General features: G+C 50.9%; 1 protein-coding gene across 1 annotated transcript in view; it reads right to left on the minus strand.

Moving 5' to 3' along the window:
- The window catches only part of LOC141803998 (unconventional myosin-X-like), a 106,465-nt gene that overhangs the window by 46,960 nt on the left and 38,073 nt on the right, over nt 1-21,432 (minus strand). Inside the window, 1 exon segment of the mRNA XM_074688174.1 lies at nt 11,238-11,425. Coding sequence (XP_074544275.1) covers nt 11,238-11,425 — 188 coding nt within the window.

Genomic DNA, 21,432 nt, shown 5'->3' on the forward strand with positions numbered 1-21,432 from the left:
CACCTCTAGGAGGCGCTCTGGAGCTGTTGATGTAATCTACAGCTTCGGTTTTAATAAGCACCAACATAAATAACTGTCTGTGACTGTGGCGTCCTGAACGCTGTTTTTCCACATGTGTAAACAGTTGGTGAGTGTAGGTGTGATTCTCTCGGGGAACAGGGCTCTTCATTTGGATAATGGCTGGGTGGCTCCTCGCTGCAGAGTTTTAGAAAGCTCAGATTAAATGTCTGAGGAGGAGGATGGAGATGTTTGTGTCCAGTTTGTGTGCTTTAAGAAGAATCTAACACAGAATACAGACTCCAGAGCAGCTCGACCACGTTCAGCACAACGTGTTTACAGATCAGCTGATTTCTGCAAAAAATGAACCAACACTTCAACAAGATATTTTTACCAGAATAACAGAAAAAAAACAGCTAAGTTTGACATTTTACCTGGAAAATGAACAATAATCAACTTCCAAACTAGTTTAAGTGACAATAAATAAACTTTAATCTGGTTCATCCCGTTGTGGTGAAATGAAAAAAAAAAAAAAAAAGCTACATTCATTTGAATGGACACATCAGCAGGTTTCAGCTCTGTTCCCTGAATATCTCTGAGCTTTGACTGTTCTCCACCAACATTTAACATGAACAACCATCCAGTCACAGCCCTGACAGACAGACAACAGCCCTGACTGACAGAAAACAGCTCTGACAGACAGACAACAGCCCTGACAGACAGAAAACAGCCCTGACAGACAGACAACAGCCCTGACTGACAGAAAACAGCCCTGACTGACAGAAAACAGCCCTGACTGACAGAAAACAGCCCTGACAGACAGAAAACAGCCCTGACAGACAGAAAACAGCCCTGACTGACAGAAAACAGCTCTGACAGACAGAAAACAGCTCTGACAGATAGAAAACAGCTCTGACAGACAGAAAACAGCCCTGACAGACAGAAAACAGCCCTGACAGACAGAAAACAGCCCTGACAGACAGAAAACAGCCCTGACAGACAGAAAACAGCCCTGACTGACAGAAAACAGCCCTGACTGACAGAAAACAGCCCTGACAGACAGAAAACTCTCAGGGTGTCTTGTTTTAGCTGGAGAGGTGACGGCCACATACACAGACTCTCTGGGAGAGGAAAGCAGAGGGGCTGTGAGCTGGTGCTCATTAAAGGTCTATCCTTCATGTGCTTACAATATAAACCAGGGTGGGGGGAGTTAACGTCCTCTCTCTCTTCAGCTAAGGCAGGCAGAGCACACTTATCTTCATGTCATATGTCTGCATTAAAAACCAAGGTGCAGAAAGTGTGTCTCTTTTTCTTGTACGTGTACACATTGAAAAAAAAGGCAGGTAGAGCAGCAGCTAGGACCTCCAGGGTACAGAACAGGGTTAGGGTTGGGCACATCAGTAATGGTACATAAAGAAAAGTGAAGATTAGACACAGCTCACAGGGGCCCCTGGGTTAGAGTTGAGCTGAAACAGGGTTTGCAGAAGCAGCAGGAAGAGAAAAAAAAAAAACAAATTGGCTCAAAAATATTTTGTTCTTGGAGTTGGACACAGAAAAAACTCACATAAAGCTGAGACTGAATGCTGACCCTGATATAACACAAGCTTTCCTGGGGGGGGGGGGTTGTTTCTTACAGACTGGTTTGTGTTCCAGCTCCTCTGGGACCAGAAGTCCAGAAAAGAGCAGGGCTGCCGTGCACCACTTTTATTTTAGTGGGTTGTTGGTTCAGCTGCATGGAAACAGGTCCAGATCTGACTCAGTCCAGCACGCGGTCCAGCTTTCCTAAAGGGATTGGATCCCACTTTAAAGGGCTTGGTGTGTGTAACTCATTTAAACGACTCGGACAAAACCCTGAAAGGACCCGCTAAATCCAGCTCGTTTCAAAGACCTCAGGCCGTGTGCCAGCTAACCCAAAGGGGGACACACAAAAACTGCACGCTGCCTTTGTACCAAACTCTGGCTCTTCACAAGCTGCTGCCACCCAAGGTATGACCCCCCACACGGAGCCGGGAGAGGAGCTGGGAGAGGAGCTGGGAGAGGAGCTGGGAGAGGAGGAGCTGGGAGAGGAGCTGGGAGAGGAGGCGCTGGGAGAGGAGGCGCTGGGAGAGGAGCTGGGAGAGGAGCTGGGAGAGGAGCTGGGAGAGGAGCTGGGAGAGGAGCTGGGTGAGGAGCTGGGTGAGGAGCTGGGAGAGGAGGAGCTGGGAGAGGAGCCGGGAGAGGAGCTGGGAGAGGAGCTGGGAGAGGAGCTGGGAGAGGAGCTGGGAGAGGAGGAGCTGGGAGAGAAGGAGCTGGGAGAGGAGCTGGGAGAGGAGGAGCTGGGAGAGGAGCTGGGAGAGGAGCTGGGAGAGGAGCTGGGAGAGGAGCTGGGAGAGGAGCTGGGAGAGGAGGAGCTGGGAGAGGAGGAGCTGGGAGAGGAGGAGCTGGGAGAGGAGCTGGGTGAGGAGCTGGGTGAGGAGCTGGGAGAGGAGGAGCTGGGAGAGGAGGAGCTGGGAGAGGAGGAGCTGGGAGAGGAGGAGCTGGGAGAGGAGCTGGGAGAGGAGCTGGGTGAGGAGCTGGGTGAGGAGCTGGGAGAGGAGGAGCTGGGAGAGGAGCCAGGAGAGGAGCTGGGAGAGGAGCTGGGAGAGGAGGCGCTGGGAGAGGAGGAGCTGGGAGAGAAGGAGCTGGGAGAGGAGGAGCTGGGAGAGGAGCTGGGAGAGGAGCTGGGAGAGGAGGAGCTGGGAGAGGAGCTGGGAGAGGAGGAGCTGGGAGAGGAGGAGCTGGGAGAGGAGCTGGGAGAGGAGCTGGGTGAGGAGCTGGGAGAGGAGGAGCTGGGAGAGGAGGAGCTGGGAGAGGAGGAGCTGGGAGAGGAGGAGCTGGGAGAGAAGGAGCTGGGAGAGGAGCTGGGAGAGGAGCTGGGAGAGGAGGAGCTGGGAGAGGAGCTGGGAGAGGAGGAGCTAGGAGAGGAGCTGGGAGAGGAGGAGCTGGGAGGGGAGCTGGGAGAGGAGCTGGGAGAGGAGGAGCTGGGAGAGGAGGAGCTGGGAGAGGAGGAGCTGGGAGAGAAGGAGCTGGGAGAGGAGCTGGGAGAGGAGGACCTGGGAGAGGAGCTGGGAGAGGAGGAGCTGGGAGAGGAGGAGCTGGGAGAGGAGCTGGGAGAGGAGCTGGGAGAGGAGGAGCTGGGAGAGGAGGAGCTGGGAGAGGAGCTGGGAGAGGAGGCGCTGGGAGAGGAGCTGGGAGAGGAGCTGGGAGAGGAGGAGCTGGGAGAGGAGGAGCTGGGAGAGGAGCTGGGAGAGGAGCTGGGAGAGGAGGAGCTGGGAGAGGAGCTGGGAGAGGAGCTGGGAGAGGAGGAGCTGGGAGAGGAGGAGCTGGGAGAGAAGGAGCTGGGAGAGGAGGAGCTGGGAGAGGAGCTGGGAGAGGAGCTGGGAGAGGAGCTGGGAGAGGAGGAGCTGGGAGAGGAGCTGGGAGAGGAGCTGGGAGAGGAGGAGCTGGGAGAGAAGGAGCTGGGAGAGGAGGAGCTGGGAGAGGAGCTGGGAGAGGAGCTGGGAGAGGAGCTGGGAGAGGAGGAGCTGGGAGAGGAGGAGCTGGGAGAGGAGCTGGGAGAGGAGCTGGGTGAGGAGCTGGGAGAGGAGGAGCTGGGAGAGGAGGAGCTGGGAGAGGAGGAGCTGGGAGAGAAGGAGCTGGGAGAGAAGGAGCTGGGAGAGGAGCTGGGAGAGGAGCTGGGAGAGGAGGAGCTGGGAGAGGAGCTGGGAGAGGAGGAGCTAGGAGAGGAGCTGGGAGAGGAGGAGCTGGGAGGGGAGCTGGGAGAGGAGCTGGGAGAGGAGGAGCTGGGAGAGGAGGAGCTGGGAGAGAAGGAGCTGGGAGAGGAGCTGGGAGAGGAGGAGCTGGGAGAGGAGCTGGGAGAGGAGGAGCTGGGAGAGGAGGAGCTGGGAGAGGAGGAGCTGGGAGAGGAGCTGGGAGAGGAGCTGGGAGAGGAGCTGGGAGAGGAGGAGCTGGGAGAGGAGGAGCTGGGAGAGGAGCTGGGAGAGGAGGCGCTGGGAGAGGAGCTGGGAGAGGAGCTGGGAGAGGAGGAGCTGGGAGAGGAGCTGGGAGAGGAGGAGCTAGGAGAGGAGCTGGGAGAGGAGCTGGGAGAGGAGGAGCTGGGAGAGGAGGAGCTGGGAGAGGAGCTGGGAGAGGAGCTGGGAGAGGAGGAGCTGGGAGAGGAGCTGGGAGAGGAGCTGGGAGAGGAGGAGCTGGGAGAGGAGCTGGGAGAGGAGGAGCTAGGAGAGGAGCTGGGAGAGGAGGAGCTGGGAGAGGAGCTGGGAGAGGAGCTGGGAGAGGAGGAGCTGGGAGAGGAGGAGCTGGGAGAGGAGCTGGGAGAGGAGCTGGGAGAGGAGGAGCTGGGAGAGGAGGAGCTGGGAGAGGAGCTGGGAGAGGAGCTGGGAGAGGAGGCGCTGGGAGAGGAGCTGGGAGAGGAGGAGCTGGGAGAGGAGGCGCTGGGAGAGGAGCTGGGAGAGGAGCTGGGAGAGGAGGAGCTGGGAGAGGAGGAGCTGGGAGAGGAGCTGGGAGAGGAGGAGCTAGGAGAGGAGCTGGGAGAGGAGGAGCTGGGAGAGGAGCTGGGAGAGGAGGAGCTGGGAGAGGAGGAGCTAGGAGAGGAGCTGGGAGAGGAGCTGGGAGAGGAGGCGCTGGGAGAGGAGGAGCTGGGAGAGGAGCTGGGAGAGGAGGAGCTGGGAGAGGAGGAGCTGGGAGAAGAGCTGGGAGAGGAGGCGCTGGGAGAGGAGGAGCTGGGAGAGGAGGAGCTGGGAGAAGAGCTGGGAGAGGAGGCGCTGGGAGAGGAGGAGCTGGGAGAGGAGGCGCTGGGAGAGGAGCTGGGAGAGGAGGAGCTGGGAGAGGAGGAGCTGGGAGAGGAGCTGGGAGAGAAGGCGTTGGGAGAGGAGCTGGGAGAGGAGGAGCTTGGAGAGGAGCATAAACACAGACTTCAGGTCTTAATAAACCCAGTTTCCTTCCCATCATGCTCTCTGGTGTTGCTGCGAAGCATTCCTTCCTCTGGACACGCTTCAGTCTGATGATTAACCAGAGCGCGCAGAGAAACGGCCCAGGAGGGAAGACCCTCTCAGGTATGTTTGTGCTGCGGGGCTTTTGTGACCCCACATGCCTGATGGATTAAGGGAGCTGCAGAGGCTCAGGTCTGACCTCCAGCCCACCTCTGGGGTCAGAGGATCAGGGACAGGGTTGGGGTTAGGGGATAACATTCCCCTGGACTTTGGATCAGAATGAAACCTGGACTGTTTTGGACCCAGCAGGAGGCTGAGATCAACATGTTTCTCTGACAGAAGCATCCAGAAGGTCTCTGCTCTGGTTTGGTGGTGGTGGTGGTGGGGGGTGTGCAGAAAGGACCTCTGTATGTTTGGATTTTGACCGATTGGAGGAAATGACAAATTTAGAACTGACAGGCCGTGGCACATTTCAGTCTTTTCTCATCTCATCAACAAAAACAAAACTTTCATCTGTTAAAGTTTTTTTAGGTTTCTGTGTCATTATTCAGAGAAGATCTGACGTGGTGACATGACCCGTCTGTTTCTGGCACAGAGTTTTAAAGCCTGTCGTGACTTAGCCGCTTCATCAGCCTCTTTGCTAACAGCTACTGGTTTGTCCACCTGTCAGTCAAATCAGCTGCGGCTGTTTGTGGGCGTGTTGGAAAGTTCATCACCTCAAAAATAACCAGCAGTGCAAAAATCCCCTCTGATAAAATGAGACACTCAGAGCAAAACTTCTTCCTGAACCAGGCTGTAAACATGTTTATCAACGCTGTAAAGGTTTGCTTTTTAAACAGGTGTGTCTGTGCTCTCAGGTCTTTCTGCAGCCAGCATCTAGTGGACACTCCAGGAACTGCAGTTTAGCTCTCATGCTTCATATTTTGAGACTAAAAGTTCATCGTCTGTCATCGAGAGAAACATTTATTCATTTTCACCAACGCAGGAAATAACATCCAAAAACCTGCCAGACACATCCCAACTGCCAACGCCCTCCACAGGGTTGGGTGGAGGAGGGGTGGTGGCAGGACGTTGGCAGGGTGGAGGCAGGACGTTGGCAGGGTGGAGGCAGGGTGGAGGCAGGATGTTGGCAGGGTGGAGGCAGGGTGGAGGCAGGGTGGAGGAGGGGTGGAGGCAGGACGTTGGCAGGGTGGAGGCAGGGTGGAGGCAGGGTGGAGGCAGGGTGGAGGAGGGGTGGAGGCAGGACGTTGGCAGGGTGGAGGCAGGTGGAGGCAGGACGTTGGCAGGGTGGAGGCAGGGTGGAGGAGGGGTGGAAACAGGACGTTGGCAGGGTGGAGGCAGGGTGGAGGCAGGATGTTGGCAGGGTGGAGGCAGGGTGGAGGCAGGGTGGAGGAGGGGTGGAGGCAGGACGTTGGCAGGGTGGAGGAGGGGTGGAGGCAGGATGTTGGCAGGGTGAAGGCAGGGTGGAGGCAGGACGTTGGCAGGGTGGAGGCATCATGAACATTAATGAGCAGACATGTTTTTTGTTTCCTGGATCCTCGTCTTCTTCCGTCACAGCAGCTCCCGTTTCTTTCCCTCCCTCTGCCTGGATCTGATTACCCACAATCCCCTAAATCCAGGAGAAAGCTTCCTGCCTCGCCTTAAAGTGCCAGCCTGCAATTTATGGCTCCTCTTTTTCCTCGCTCACACACTCACACACACTCACATACACACACACTCACACACATTCACACACACTCACACTCACACACATTCACATACACACACACTCACACACATTCACACACACTCACACACACACACACACTCACACGCACACACACACACACACACACACACACACACACACACACACACACACACACACACACTCACACACTCACACACTCACACCTTTCTCTGTGTGGGTGGGGGCTCCTCCATGTTAGAGGTTTTTTACGAGGTCCCGCTCTCAGATGGTTTTAGAGTTCTTCAGGAACCAACAGGAGAAGTGATTGTGTCAGAGCGTGTTGGGAAGCAGAGCACGTTGGGAAGCAGAGCACGTTGGGAAGCAGAGCACGTTGGGAAGCAGAGCATGTTGGGAAGCAGAGCAGGTTGGGAAGCAGAGCAGGTTGGGAAGCAGAGCATGTTGGGAAGCAGAGCGTGTTGGGAAGCAGAGCACGTTGGGAAGCAGAGCATGTTGGGAAGCAGAGCATGTTGTGAAGCAGAGCATGTTGGGAAGCAGAGCATGTTGGGAAGCAGAGCACGTTGGGAAGCAGAGCAGGTTGGGAAGCAGAGCATGTTGGGAAGCAGAGCGTGTTGGGAAGCAGAGCATGTTGGGAAGCAGAGCATGTTGGGAAGCAGAGCATGTTGGGAAGCAGAGCAGGTTGGGAAGCAGAGCAGGTTGGGAAGCAGAGCATGTTGGGAAGCAGAGCACGTTGGGAAGCAGAGCATGTTGGGAAGCAGAGCAGGTTGGGAAGCAGAGCAGGTTGGGAAGCAGAGCATGTTGGGAAGCAGAGCGTGTTGGGAAGCAGAGCATGTTGGGAAGCAGAGCATGTTGGGAAGCAGAGCATGTTGGGAAGCAGAGCAGGTTGGGAAGCAGAGCAGGTTGGGAAGCAGAGCGTGTTGGGAAGCAGAGCACGTTGGGAAGCAGAGCGTGTTGGGAAGCAAAGCAGGTTGGGAAGCAGAGCGTGTTGGGAAGCAGAGCGTGTTGGGAAGCAGAGCATGTTGGGAAGCAGAGCATGTTGGGAAGCAGAGCATGTTGGGAAGCAGAGCATGTTGGGAAGCAGAGCGTGTTGGGAAGCAGAGCGTGTTGGGAAGCAGAGAGTGTTGGGAAGCAGAGCAGGTTGGGAAGCAGAGCATGTTGGGAAGCAGAGCGTGTTGGGAAGCAGAGCAGGTTGGGAAGCAGAGCATGTTGGGAAGCAGAGCAGGTAGCAGGTCGAGCAGCAGCTCTTTGACTCAGACTGACAGATCACACACCTGGACTTAACTTCCAGCCTCAAACACAGTTCCTGAGCTCCAATCCGTCTGAAAGAGGCCGACCCTCCCTGTCTCCCCGTCTCCACGTCCCCCTGAATGAGCCCACCTTAACCCGACTGAAGAGTGATGAGGTTTTAATCTGGTGTTTCTTGGACTGATAAAGTCCTTGGTGATTATTTGAACCTTGAAGTGGACCTGTAGGTCTGGCTCCGGTCGATCAGACTCAGAGATCTCTGATCCAGATTTCAGCCGTCCTGAAGTGAGATGTGACGTTTGAAGGGGCTTTGTTGGAGCTCTTAGCATCACTCCAGCACCTGAATTGTTAAACTAGAACCTGCTTCTTTAAAAAACGACCAACTTTACAAACTGTATTTGCTGTTGATTCTCAGTCAGAGAAACGTGAGCTTCTTCTTAATGTTGGGACAGCAGCCAGAAGCTGTGAAATGGTTAATCCAGGACCAGAGAAACTGTGATGAACTCCAAGTCTCTGGAGCTGAACACGGATCCAGTGTTAGTTGGAAAAAGAGAGAAGAGGATAATCATCCTCTACGCTGTGTGTTTTGGAAACCTCAGCGTGTCATTTCGCCTCCTCCATCAGACGGCGAAGCGTCAGGTTGTGTTTGAGCTGAGGCCACAGTTAAAGGTCGTGACTACGGTCTGTGGTTTGTCCGCTCTGACCCACATGGACCCATGAGCAGCTGCTGCTGTCACGGAAAAAACCAGCCAGTGTTTTTCTTCTTCCAGAGGCTGAAGACTCTGCGCTACATCAGCTATTTTCCTAAAGTCACAGAAACACAAGAGTTCAGGAGGGAAATGCAAGAAAAGCGCGATGAGATGAGGCTGCCCCAGCCCTCAGGGGAAATCCGCGGGTAGCAGCAGGAAGAGTACCAGGAGAGCAGGGCGAGGACAAACACAGAGCAGGTCTACAGCCCTGATGTATGGACGCTGACAGAACGGCAGCATTGTGCAGCTCGGGGCCTCCGACCACGACAATACGGCATGTTAGTGTTTACGCCTCGCTGTGGCGCACATATTTCCCACTGACCGACATCCTGAAGGACAAAGGAGCTTCTGTGCCGAGCTGCAGGACGACTGAGAACATGTGAGGGGAGACGGCACGGACAGAGCTGCTCCTTTTTCTCAGTCCAACCACATTACACGGAAAACTCCACGTATCCAGGTCAAAGTCATCACGTACTGCACCTTTACAGAGGAGAGAGAAGCAGGAAAACAGACTTCACTCGCTCCGCTGTGTCCAAAGATAACTGTCTGGACTGAGGCTAAAGCTACGGTGGATTTCCAGAATCCTCCGGATCAACAGCAGAGTTCTGAGACCGGGACAGGAACCAGACTTTGTTCTGTAATTCTCCTGGTCCAAAGGAATTCTGGCCTTGATGGAAGAATTCTACAACTCTCAAGACCAGAAGAAGCCGGACCAGGTCAAGACCAGGATTCTGACTTTGATCTCAAAACTCCAGAATCCTTTGGATCAGAAACAGCACTCTTTAACCACGGCCAAATTCCTCAGTTTATTCCTGGACTTTTAGAATCCTTAGGATGAAAAAATAGATTCGAGATCAAGTCCAGAACTGACTTTGATTCCAGGGTCCCAGAATGATCCAGATTAATAGCATTCAGGAATAAATGTGATCTCTGAGTTCCAGAACCCTCAAGACCAAAGGATCCAGATCAGACTAGAAACCCAGTTTGGATCTTAAAACCCTGGAACTTTAGAGAAAAGCTCAGAGCTGCTGGCTCGGACTGGCCTTTCCACTTTTCACCGTTTGTTGTTGGAGTCAAAATAAAAACCATCTGGTTCCCCCACGCTTTGTTTTATTCTGGAAGAGTGCATTTTTTCACGTGTTTTCTGTACTTCCTGTCAGGCTGGATCGTCTTTCTGTGAACTGAAGTGTCTGCCGGGCCACACTGGCAGAACCGCTGTGAGACACATGAGGTGATTTCAGCACCGGGTCAGTGCAGAGGGATGAACCAGGCTTTGGAGCCAACATCGACTTTTCAGGAGGTTTCTCGTGTTCCCATCACTCAGTCAGTCCCATCAGAACAAGCTGAGTTTCTCCCTTTCCTAACGCTGATGAAACCTGGTTCAACAGGAAGCTGACGGTAACCGGGGGCGACGCGAGGCGTTTTGGACTCTGAGGGTGTCGAGCAGCTGCTGCACTAAGTGCTCTCATTATTCATTAACAATAAAAGCAAAGCCACCGCTGACTTTCTACTTTCTCCACAAACTCAAACCAGCCGAGTCTGAGGCCTGGACATGTGTGTCTCATTACCCAGAATGCCTGTGAAAGTGGGAGATACAGGGCTGTAAAATCATGTACGTTAATCGTCAGAAAACGCGGAGACTGCTGCCTGAAGCAATGAGCTACTGACACCAACAGCGCAGCAGATGCAGAGCTTAGTTTTTCTGGATTACCTGAATGTGAGATTGCTCTAGAGTTCAAAGTGAAACTAATCTCTCAGTAGAGTTGGTGTAATTAAAGGGAGATCTCTGAATTTACAAGTTTAATCACGATTCAGTCGGTGATCCCAATAATTTCCCTCCAACCAGGTTTCACGTCACTCAAACGCTGAGTGCTCTCGTTGTTTCTTCTGTGCTCTTACATAATCCCCTCAGATCTGACTTTACTTTGGACCTGATGTCCCAACAGGACAGGAAGAAGTCCTCTGAGCGCCACGTATTCAGGATACCTCAGCAGTTCCCACCGAGCCCCACACTCTGATATCTGCTACATCCGCTGTGTGCGAGCTCCAGAGCCAAATATTATCATCTCTTACATGTAAAAATAACTCGTGCTCAGAGGCCTCCAGGGGAAAATGTCTCGTGTTTGAAGGAACAATGGAGCCACTCAGGATGTGAAAGTTGCGTCCAGCTTGAATCAAAGAGGAAGGATATGAGGAAGGATATGAGGAAGGATATGAGGAAGGATACGAGGAAGGATATGAGGAAGGAAGGAGGTGGACAGAGGAAGGAGATGGTCGCAGCGTGAGGGGCTCAGATCTTCAGAGCCGAAGCTAACCAGGGGACCCGACACCCTCGGATCAAAGACTTTAGAGGTAAGTGCACCGAGAGGCGGGGCTAACCAGCATAGGGCAACAATGGCTCAGGGAGGCAGCCAATCAGAGGGCTTGAAACAAGCTCTGATAGGAAATGGGAGGATAATGATTGGATATTCCCAAACTGCAGCTTTATAGCACATCCAGCTTGTTTAGGAGGTTCCTGCTGCCCCCTAGTGGCCACCAATCCTTACTTTAACTTCAGAGACACCTTTCCCGTCACCCACCTGATGAGGTTACCCACCCGATGAGGTCACCCACCTGATGAGGACACACTGGTTCTGCAGCCTCTTCCACAGAGAGCGGTAACATTCGTTGGCCACGGCGAAAATGTGCGGGGAGATCTCGCCGAGGTGATGTCGACTGTACGTTTCCACAGCCGGCCGGTCGTAAAGGCCCGGGAGGAGCTGGTAAGGGTTCACCGCCGCCAGGATGGAGCCGATGTATGTCTGAGGATCAGGAAAGAGAGAATTAAAGGTCGTAGAAACACAAACTGAACAATAACTACACATCCTACCGTCAGACGAAGACCGTACAGGCTTCAGAGTGTCTGAACAGGTTACAGCAGCATGGCTCTGTAGAGGAAGAGTCCAGGTGCTAACCGGTCCCTCACTGAAACATCTGGAGCATCTTCAAACCAGAACCTGAAGTGTTGAGCAGCTGAAACCCTCTAGCTGGCAGTAATGAGACAACATTTCACTCTAAACCCAGAAATCAGTCACGTTTCTGAGTTTGATAACTCAACACCACATTTTCTCTCCGATGATTTGAAACCATCAGAATCTGACACAGATCATTTTGCTTTGGTTATAAAATGTTTGGATGAGCTGAGCTCAAAGACACAGCAGCTCAGCTCACAGCCCCCCTGAACGCCAAGCTGCCTGCTGTCACAGGACGCCCCCCTCTGGACACCAGCTGCTGCCACAGGCCTCGGGATAAAGAACACTGAAGGGTCAAACTTCCATCCTGACAGAAACATCACCTGGACCCCTTTAAAGACTCAGAGCGAGAGCGTTCAGGGCGCTCTCAGGTAGCGCCAAAACCTTCTCCATCAGTTTGACAGCAGCACAACTCTCAGCACGCTCAACCTTTCGCGTCTCTTTCACCACAAACTGCAGCCTCTCCAAACCAGCTTCATATTTCAGAGTTCAGAGCGAGACGAGCCAGACTGCTGAAACACAGGCCTGTGGATCCAGAACCGGCCTTGGCAGCAGCTCCAGTGCTGCGGTGGTGACTAATGGATAAATAGGCAGGCTTTGAAAAAAACAGAAACAAACCAGCAGAGAAAACAACCAGGGCTTTCTATCCTGCTCCTCCACGTTACAGTTTACGCCCGGTCACTCGGGGACAGGAAGACCCGAGCGGCTTTTTGGTGCCGAAGCCTCAGAGAGCAGAAGCTGTTTGGTTACTGTGGTTTTCCTTTCAGCCCTGTTCACCAGGAAAACCCCGCTCTGGGTCTGGGTCTCACGTGGAGCTTCCCGTCTCCCACGTGAGCTGAAGTCCTACTCTGACAACCACTTTGGACTGTCTGGTTTCTCGTCTCCATAGCATTAACCCTTAATGACCGCACATACCAAATCTGTCAGAGCGTATGTTACATGCTGCCATGTCTTTCTTGTTTACCACCGTGTGCTTTGCATCAGGAATGCCTTATATCCCAAAGTTTAATAAATCATATGAACTTATGTCCAGACTCATGAAATGAATTATAAAACGTGTAATAAACCATCAAAAAAGAAAATTTTAGGCATAGTTTTTCTAAATAAAGAAATGCTGTTTCCCTCAGAAAAATATAAAAAACAAAACAAAAAACTGTGGTGACGTGTTTTCAATGATGGAAGTGATGTAAAGAGGTGTGGTCTGGATCAGCCTGCAGTGTTTCTAGCTCCACCTTCTGGAGTCGGATCAGTTAAGTTTGGGCCCCCAAGGGTCCTAAAAAGTGGGACGGTACGGGTCGGTGGTTTGGGACCTGTCCTGGTTTTAGTCAAAGGAAATGCCCCAAAATGCGAGCTGTACAGACACAAACCAATGGGGTCTTCGCTCCTGTTCTCTCATATGTAAAAGCTGACAGACCGGACTTTGATCACAGTCTCCCAAAGACCAGAACATTTAGGATCCCTACTTGGACTGAAAGTGAAAACCTGATGTGGTGTTTCCATCAGCTCACATGATGGCGCTGCCTGGAGGAGAAGATTTAAGAAGACTGAGGCAGACCGGACCCTCTTTTACCCAGCAGGCCTCACTGAGGGCACAAAAACCAAGACCAGCTCCTGAAAGGAAACAGTGCTGCCACTCTTCTGTCAGCCACCATGTTACCAGAACATCAGCGTCTTCTGTCATGTAACCAGAACATCAGCGTCTTATTTCATGTTACCAGAACATCAGCGTCTTCTTTCATGTTACCAGAACATCAGCGTCTTCTGTCATGTAACCAGAACATCAGCGTCTTATTTCATGTTTCCAGAGCATCAGCGTCTTATTTCATGTTACCAGAACATCAGCGTCTTATTTCATGTTACCAGAGCATCAGCGTCTTATTTCATGTTACCAGAACATCAGCGTCTTATTCCATGTTACCAGAGCATCAGCGTCTTATTTCATGTTACCAGAACATCAGCGTCTTCTGTCATGTAACCAGAACATCAGCGTCTTATTTCATGTTTCCAGAGCATCAGCGTCTTATTTCATGTTACCAGAACATCAGCGTCTTATTTCATGTTACCAGAGCATCAGCGTCTTATTTCATGTTACCAGAACATCAGCGTCTTATTCCATGTTACCAGAACATCAGCGTTTTCTTATTTCACGTTACCAGAACATCAGCATCTTATTTTTAATGTTACCAGAACATCAGCATCTTCTTTCATGTTACCAGAACATCAGCGTTTTCTTATTTCATGTTACCAGAACATCAGCATCTTATTTTCATGTTACCAGAACATCAGCATTTTCTTCTTTCATGTTACCAGAACATCAGCATCTTCTTTCATGTAACCAGAACATCAGCATCTTCTTTCATGTTACCAGAACATCAGCATCTTCTTTCATGTTACCAGAACATCAGCGTTTTCTTATTTCATGTTACCAGAACATCAGCGTCTTCTTTCATGTTACCAGAACATCAGCATCTTATTTCATGTTACCAGAACATCAGCGTTTTCTTTTTTCATGTTACCAGAACATCAGGGTTTTCTTATTTCATGTTACCAGAACATCAGCGTCTTCTTTCATGTTACCAGAACATCAGCGTCTTCTTCCATGTTTCCAGAACATCAGCGTCTTCTTCCATGTTTCCAGAACATCAGCGTCTTATTTCATGTTACCAGAACATCAGCGTCTTCTTCCATGTTTCCAGAACATCAGCGTCTTATTTCATGTGACCAGAACATCAGCGTTTTCTTTCATGTTTCCAGAACATCAGCATCTTCTTTCATGTTACCAGAACATCAGCGTTTTCTTATTTCATGTTACCAGAACATCATCATCTTATTTTTAATGTTACCAGAACATCAGCGTCTCATTTCATGTTACCAGAACATCAGCGTCTTCTTTCATGTTACCAGAACATCAGCGTTTCCTTATTTTATGTTACCAGAACATCAGCGTCTTCTTTCATGTTACCAGAACATCAGCGTCTTCTTTCATGTTACCAGAACATCAGCGTCTTATTTCATGTTACCAGAACATCAGCGTCTTCTTTTTATCTCTCTTAAAGTACTTTTGGATGCTTTAGTTCTCTGCTTAGGCACGCTTTGGAGAGGTGGGTTTCAGCACGGTTTTCTTTATACATGCCTTTCGGTTAAGTCTGCCATGCCCTTATATGGGCGTAAGTTTAATAACTTTGAACATGTCAGGTTATATGGAAAAAAAAACATGTTGGAAAATAAAACATTCGCCGCTAGAGGAACAAGGTGCTCAAATCAAACTGTTTCTAAATCACCGTTTCTACTGTGAACCGCCATCACAGGACTTTCAACCATAAGGTGGCGTAACAGCGTCTCAGAGTACAAAAAGAGATGAGGGAGTTCATGGGTCAGCTGTCCTGCAGAGGCTAAAGTCCTATCAAAAACATCCTTTTCAGGGGCCCTATACACCAGACCAACAGTCCAACAGTCCAACGGACCGACAGTCCAACAGTCCAACAGTCCAACAGTCCAACAGTCCAACAGACCAACAGACCAACAGTCTAACAGTCCAACGGACCGACAGTCCAACAGTCCAACAGTCCAACAGTCCAACAGTCCAACAGTCCAACAGTCCATCAGACCAACAGTCCAACAGTCCAACAGACCAACAGTCCAACAGTCCAACGACCAACAGTCCAACAGTCCAACAGACCAACAGTCTAACAGTCCAACAGACCAACAGTCCAACGAACAACAGACCAACAGACCAACAGTCTCACAGTCCATCAGACCAACAGTCCAACAGTCCAACAGACCAACAGTCCAACAGTCCATCAGACCAACAGTCCAACAGTCCAACAGACCAACAGTCCAACAGTCCAACAACCAACAGTCCAACAGACCAACAGTCCAACAGTCCAACAGACCAACAGTCCAACAGTCCAACAGTCCAACAGACCAACAGTCCAACAGTCCAACAGACCAACAGTCCAACAGACCAACAGTCCAACAGTCCAATAGACCAACAGTCCAACAGTCCAACAGTCCAACAGACCAACAGTCCAACAGTCCAACAGACCAACAGTCCAACAGTCCAACAGACCAACAGTCCAACAGTCCAACAGTCCAACAAACCAACAGTCCAACAGTCCAACAGACCAACAGTCCAACAGTCCAACAGACCAACAGACCAACAGTCCAACAGTCCAACAGACCAACAGTCCAACAGTCCAACAGACCAACAGTCCAACAGTCCAACAGACCAACAGACCAACAGTCCAACAGTCCAACAGTCCAACAGTCCAACAGTCCAAGAGACCAACAGTCCAACGAACAACAGACCAACAGACCAACAGTCTCACAGTCCAGCAGTCCAACAGACCAACAGACCAACAGTCCAACAGTCCAAGAGACCAACAGTCCAACGAACAACAGACCAACAGACCAACAGTCTCACAGTCCAGCAGTCCAACAGACCAACAGACCAACAGTCCAACAGTCAAACAGTCTCACAGTCTCACAGTCCAACAGACCAACAGACCAACAGTCTCACAGTCCATCAGACCAACAGACCAACAGTCCAACAGTCCAACAGTCTCACAGTCTCACAGTCCAACAGACCAACAGACCAACAGTCTCACAGTCTCACAGTCCAACAGACCATCAGTCCAACAGTCCAACAGACCAACAGACCAACAGTCCAACAGACCAACAGACCAACAGACCAACAGACCAACAGTCCAACAGACCAACAGACCAACAGTCCAACAGACCAACAGTCCAACAGTCTCACAGTCTCACAGTCCAACAGACCAACAGTCCAACAGTCCAACAGACCAACAGTCCAACAGTCCAACAGACCAACAGACCAACAGTCCAACAGACATACAGACCAACAGTCCAACAGACCAACAGTCCAACAGTCCATCAGACCAACAGACCAACGGACCAACAGACCAACAGTCTCACAGTCTCACAGTCCAACAGACCAACAGACCAACAGTCCAACAGTCCAACAGACCAACAATCCAACAGTCCAACAGTCCAACAGTCCAACAGTCCAACAGACCAACAGACCAATAGTCCAACAGTCCATCAGACCAACAGACCAACAGACCAACAGACCAACAGTCCATCAGACCAACAGACCAACAGACCAACAGACCAACAGTCTCACAGTCTCACAGTCTAACAGACCAACAGCCCAACAGTCCATCAGTCCAACAGTCCATCAGTCCCGTTGTTAGGATGGTGGTGATCTCCCGTGTTGAGCTTGTTCTGCTCAATCTGCTGAATCTGTGACTGTCTTTGACTAAATGAGCATCTGTTGCTCCACTTCTGCTCTGAGCATTCACCAACACACCAGATGATCAACTCTACTTCAGAGGAGATCTACCAAAAGCTGCTTCAGGACAAGACAGTTATAGCACCACCTACAGGCCTGGCAGACTCACTTTAGTGTTTTTCAGTTTGTTTGTTTTTTTTACTGTGTTTTTTTGGTTTTAGGATGAAACCTTTGGGATGTAAAAAGAGCCTCAGTAATATTTTGGACATGGTGAAGTTTTGCAGTGTCTGAAACAAAAACATTGAAATGATTTACTTTAATCAGGCTTATTTCTTAATGACAACATGATTATGTTGTTGAGAGATGAAAAAATCTCTTGGACAAATCTGAAACTGTTTGTACCGTTCCTCACTCAGATGCTTGTCATACTTAGAAAAAAGGTCTGTGGTTAAAAACAGATCTTTGAAATGAGGTCAGAGCTGGAAACCTGAAGGATAACTCGGTGTTTTGATCCTGGACAAACACAGGCTCTCTGTTCACCGCCTCACGCTCATCCTCTCAAACGACCCACTGACTGACTGACCCACTTCCAACCAGGATGCTAACTCATTTGAATGGCAGTTGAGGTGACAGTATTTACATGACAAATACAGGCTGCGGCACTCCCTCCCTGAGCAAATGAGCCGACCCAGCACCCAGGAGGAGGGCAGGAGAGGAGCAGGAGGAGAGCGGGAGGGGGAGCAGGAGGAGAGCAGGAGGAGAGCAGGAGGAGAGCAGGAGGAGAGCAGGAGGAGAGCAGGAGAGGAGCAGGAGGAGAGCAGGATGGGGAGCAGGAGGAGAGCAGGAGGGGGAGCAGGAGGAGAGCAGGAGGAGAGCAGGAGGAGAGCAGGAGGAGAGCAGGAGGGGGAGCAGGAGGAGAGCAGGAGGAGAGCAGGAGGGGGAGCAGGAGGAGAGCAGGAGGAGAGCAGGAGGAGAGCAGGAGGAGAGCAGGAGGAGAGCAGGAGGAGAGCAGGAGGGGGAGCAGGAGGGGGAGGCAGTCGTCATGACTCAGCGCATGTTGTAAATCAACAGGTGTGTTGTCTCTGAGACGGAGCTCAGTGTAAACACAGCAGCTCAGGTAATCAGATCTTCATCACTCAGCTCGTCATCACTCAGATCTTCATCACTCAGCTCGTCATCACTCAGCTCGTCATCACTCAGCTCGTCATCACTCAGCTCGTCATCAGTCAGCTCGTCATCAGTCAGCTCGTCATCATTCAGATCTTCATCACTCAGATCTTCATCACTCAGCTCGTCATCACTCAGCTCGTCATCATTCAGATCTTCATCACTCAGATCTTCATCACTCAGCTCGTCATCACTCAGATCTTCATCACTCAGCTCGTCATCACTCAGATCGTCATCACTCAGATCTTCATCACTCAGCTCGTCATCACTCAGCTCGTCATCACTCAGCTCGTCATCACCCAGCTCGTCATCACTCAGATCTTCATCACCCAGCTGGTGGTGTAGATGGCTCAGAGACGCTGACGCTGTGCTGTCATGTTCGGGGTTTCTACTGGAGACTTTGTCGTATCACAGAAAGTCTGAAACGTTTCCCCTCTGTGTGAAGTCAAGAACAAACTGTATCCCAGTTAAAAACATGCCCCGGTCTGTTTCAGCACCGCTCCAAAGGTTGGGTTCACTCAGGGGGGGCGGCCGTAAAGTCACGCCTGGCCTTAACTGGATGAATAACGACCATTTGGACTCAATTACACCTCCTGCTCCTCCATCCTGGTAACAGTTTCCACGGCAGCTCCCTGGCTGGGAGCTAACTGGCTGTGACTTCCATCAGGAGCCCCCCCATTGGCTCATGTGATTAACCATGGCCACTTTTTTTCTCCCTGCATGTGCCGTTGGTTTCAAATGTCCTGTTTGAGAGGAATACCACGGAGCTGACGCAAGAAACCTGAGAAGGTTTACACTGTTGGTGATCAGAGAACACAACCTGTGGCTATGACTCAGTTTGACACCATTCCACACACACACACACACACACACACACACACACACACACACACACACACACACACACACACACACACACACACACACACACACACACACACACACAGTATCATGTCTATGAAATCATCAAACTTTAATTATAAAGTAGTTTTCAGACAAAAAGATGAACACAAAGTGCGTTACAGTCCAAGGAAAAGGATCCCACATGCACAACAGCAAACCATACAACACACACACACACACACACACACACACACACACACACACACACACACACACACACACACTCTCGCCCATAGTAACAAATGAAGCAACCGAACTGTAAACATCTGAGCCAGAAGTGATGTTTCCTCCAGATTCCTGACTAATCCCTGTCTCTGTTTGTGGCGCTCTAACCGGTCACAGATGGGGAGACGTCTCGCCAACAGTGTCTGAAATGTTTACTCCTTGTTTTCCTCGTGCCGGGTTTTTCAGATATTCTGACAAAGATACAACCCAAAATATTTTGGCCAAACTGTGAGCACGATGCAGGAGAAACGTTTCTGATGGAGCATTTTGGTGAAGCTGGACGGCTCCAGAAATCCTGACGTACAGAAGAGGATCTCCACCAAGAAGCCGAGCTGCTGAGCTAGGGTTAGGGTTAGGCCTCTGGATCTGGACCAGACTCAACATGTGGGGTCAAAACTGCTCGTCTCTACAGTCAGACAGGAAAACAGAGAGTGGAGATGCTAACAGCTCGTCTCTACAGTCAGACAGGAAATCAGAGAGTGGAGATGCTAACAGCTGGTCTCTACAGTCAGTCAGGAAACAGAGAGCAGAGATGCTAACAGCTCGTCTCTACAGTCAGTCAGGAAACAGAGAGCAGAGATGCTAACAGCTCGTCTCTACAGTCAGACAGGAAATCAGAGAGTGGAGATGCTAACAGCTCGTCTCTACAGTCAGACAGGAAATCAGAGAGTGGAGATGCTAACAGCTCGTCTCTACAGTCAGACAGGAAACAGAGAGTGGAGATGCTAACAGCTCGTCTCTACAGTCAGACAGGAAATCAGAGAGTGGAGATGCTAACAGCTTGTCTCTACAGTCAGACAGGAAATCAGAGAGTGGAGATGCTAACAGCTCATCTCTACAGTCAGGAAACAGAGAGCAGAGATGCTAACAGCTCATCTCTATGGTCAGACAGGAAATCAGAGAGCAGAGATGCTAACAGCTCATCTCTATGGTCAGACAGGAAATCAGAGAGCAGAGATGCTAACAGCTCGTCTCTACGGTCAGACAGGAAACAGAGAGCAGATATGCTAACAGCTCGTCTCTACAGACAGGAAATAGATAGCAGAGATGCTAACAGCTCGTCTCTACAGTCAGACAGGAAACAAAGAGCAGAGATGCTAACAGCTCATCTCTACAGTCAGGAAACAGAGAGCAGAGATGCTAACAGCTCATCTCTATGGTCAGACAGGAAATCAGAGAGTGGAGATGCTAACAGCTCGTCTCTACGGTCAGACAGGAAACAGAGAGCAGAGATGCTAACAGCTCGTCTCTATGGTCAGGAAACAGAGAGTGGAGATGCTAACAGCTCGTCTCTACAGACAGGAAATAGAGAGCAGAGATGCTAACAGCTCGTCTCTACGGTCAGACAGGAAACAAAGAGCAGAGATGCTAACAGCTGGTCTCTACGGTCAGACAGGAAACAAAGAGCAGGAAGCTGCAGCACATGTTTGGTGCTTTGGGATTCAGACCTCTGATGCAGCAGAGGCTTCTGGGAGATGAAGGAAATTTTATACAACTGCTGGTTTCTGCTTTATCACAAACTGACCCTGGTTTTCAAAGGCAAACAGTTAAAGTTCATCAAGCTAACATGTGGTTCTGTTCCCCTCGCTGAGCTCTGATCAAAGTGACTTTATTGACACAGAACGTGGACCACAGGTCGTGTTCGTTGTAGGATTCCAGAAAAGGACTCCTCCCGGATCAAACCCAGAGTAAACAGATGATTTTGAAGCAGGTGAGTGAGGGGTGGATGTGATCAGAGTCGTCTCTCTAACCGATGGGTCCTGCTGCTGCTGACGGTTTCTCGTGTGTTTGTAGGTCAGGAGCAGGTGGTTGCTGCCTCTGTTAAACCCTCTGAACTCGTTTGCATGAATTCACCGCTCTGGTGGAAGTGGACTCCTAGCAGCCATCTTGTTTTTCCTTTCTGCAGCTCTGCCAGCAAATCCTCCCTGGCCTCAAATCCAGGCATCAGTCCGAGCCCCCCTCAGACCTCACAGAGGGTCGGACTGTCAGAGTGGGGAACGAGCGGCAGATAGAAAACACAGGGATCACATATGTTTCGACAGCTGGCTCTCACATGACCCTGTAGATTCTGCACGGTCACAGCCAATCAGCCGTGGACACGTGAACATGTCTGTCCTGGTGTGGGCTCATTGTGGGTTTGTTGTGGTCTAATTGGGGGTCAGAGTGTGTTTATCATGTGCCAGAATCCAGGTCATACACACGTCACATGAAGCATCAGAACTGGGTCAAAGTGAAGCTTTGAGCGGGTCTG

The sequence above is a fragment of the Halichoeres trimaculatus genome, unplaced genomic scaffold (genome assembly GCF_033239565.1).
Source record: "Halichoeres trimaculatus isolate MK-OKI-2021-1 unplaced genomic scaffold, fHalTri1.1 fHalTri1_scaffold_15, whole genome shotgun sequence".
NCBI lineage: Eukaryota > Metazoa > Chordata > Actinopteri > Labriformes > Labridae > Halichoeres > Halichoeres trimaculatus.